The sequence below is a fragment of the Penaeus monodon genome, chromosome 22 (genome assembly GCF_015228065.2).
Source record: "Penaeus monodon isolate SGIC_2016 chromosome 22, NSTDA_Pmon_1, whole genome shotgun sequence".
Classification (NCBI taxonomy): domain Eukaryota; kingdom Metazoa; phylum Arthropoda; class Malacostraca; order Decapoda; family Penaeidae; genus Penaeus; species Penaeus monodon.
In genome coordinates, this window is record NC_051407.1 from 8,025,527 (window position 1) to 8,027,339 (window position 1,813).

The window sequence follows — 1,813 nt, forward strand, 5'->3', positions numbered from 1 at the left end:
GGAAAGTTGAGGGACAAATATTAACTTCAATTTATTAATATAATTAGCAGATGTAACAACAACAATATCAACAAAAAATATAAGTGCCATTTCTGAACACTAGTTTCATTTAAATGGAAACATGATCACCCATGCACGATTAAAATATCCTTGGCCACCTCTCCACTGGCAATTGCCTTAAGGAGCTCCATATGTGTTTGATGGTGCACTAACGTGACCACCACCGGAGCCAACGCTGATTCCAATTTCTCCGCTGTCTCCAAAGCCACCCACGAATCCTCCTCCTGCTTGTCCTACCCCACCGCCAAATCCTCCGCCTCCCGAACTTCCAACAAATCCACCTCCGGCTGCTCCACTGCCCCCAAAGCCACCTACCAATCCTCCACTACCGCCAAAACCACCTCCCAATCCTCCTCCGCCACCCAGTCCTCCTGCGCCTCCAAAGCCACCCCCTCCTGAACCACCACCTCCGGCGCCACCGATGACTTGTCCTCCTCCACTGGAAGCTGCTTGGAGGGCTGTCTGGAGGTCCACACCGATAGGGAGTTGAGGGTTTTCTCCTTCTGCATAGTTGACGAAGAACACTTCTGGACTAGAAGCAGGAGGAGCTGGTACTTCGATGACTTGTTGTCCTCCTGCTCCACTGGCCTTATTAAGGACGTACACGATATTCTCTTGCCTCGGTGGTGGGATAACAATCGGCTCAGGTCCTGCGCCTCCCTCCGGAATACGAACAAACAGGATATTGTGATCAACCCTCGGCGGTGGAATCCTTGGTGGTGGACCACTTGGAATGGACGGTTGTGCAGGGGCGTCGTAGACGTACACTTTTCTTGATACTATTGGGGACACACAGGACCCGTCCACATGTAGGACCGTTCCAGGACCACATCCTCTGCCCGATCCGCCGCCACTAGAAAATCCTCCTCCACGTGCGAATCCACCTCCACCAGAGAATCCTCCACCGCTAGAAAATCCTCCTCCACTTCCGAATCCACCTCCGCCAGAGAATCCACCACCGCTAGAAAATCCTCCACTGGAAAATCCTCCTCCACTTGAGAATCCTCCACTGGAAAATCCTCTTCCACCTGATAATCCTCCACCTCCTCCACCAGAAAATCCTCCCCCACCTGAGAAACCTCCTCCACTAGAAAATCCTCCTCCTCCACCAGAGATTACTCCTCCACTAGAGAATCCACTTCCCCCAGCAGAAATTACACTTCCACCAGAGAATCCACCTCCACCAGAGAATCCAGCCCCGCCAGAGAATCCTCCTCCACCAGAAAGTCCTCCTCCGCTAGAAAATCCTGCAGTAGAGGATCCGGGAGCTCTATATCCATCAGGCACAGCAGTACATACAGCAGCGAGCAACGATATCGTGACCTGAAAAAAGGAAACCAGTATTATCTAGTGTAACAGTTTTTAAGCACCTAATAAACCTTTATGGGTACTATGAGTGAAGGCGAATAAGTTATGGAGATCGATAATGAATTCATCAAAAGCATCCCTCACTCGAAAAAATCTTTATTCCGGGTATCCACTTCCACAATGCAAAATATGCTTGTTTTCAACTTCATATAACATCCAAACGGAAAGCTTGGGGCTCAGGAACCACTCACCAATAGCTTCATTGTGAAAGCACTATTCTCTCCCTGATATTACCATCTTATATACAGCGTCTTACACAGCACCGCCCACTTTTCCTTTCCTAAGGGAAACTCTCAGGACCTGCAAGCTGATTGGTCTCTGGAAGCAGAAAAAAACGAAGTGTTGGGCACGAAAGAAAGTTCACCTAGAAGAAAGTAAAAGTTAA

The 1,813-nt window shown here is 49.1% G+C and overlaps 1 protein-coding gene across 1 annotated transcript; it reads right to left on the reverse strand.

The window, feature by feature from the left end:
* Nucleotides 1–18: 18 nt before the first annotated feature.
* LOC119587543 (glycine-rich cell wall structural protein 1-like) lies at nucleotides 19–1,631 on the reverse strand. The gene is made up of 2 exons (XM_037936266.1): nucleotides 1,620–1,631; nucleotides 19–1,383 (listed from the first exon to the last, which is right to left on the reverse strand). The coding sequence occupies exons 1-2, from the start codon at nucleotides 1,629–1,631 to the stop codon at nucleotides 178–180; spliced, it is 1,218 nt and encodes a 405-aa protein (XP_037792194.1). The 3' UTR covers nucleotides 19–177.
* Nucleotides 1,632–1,813: the final 182 nt, after the last annotated feature.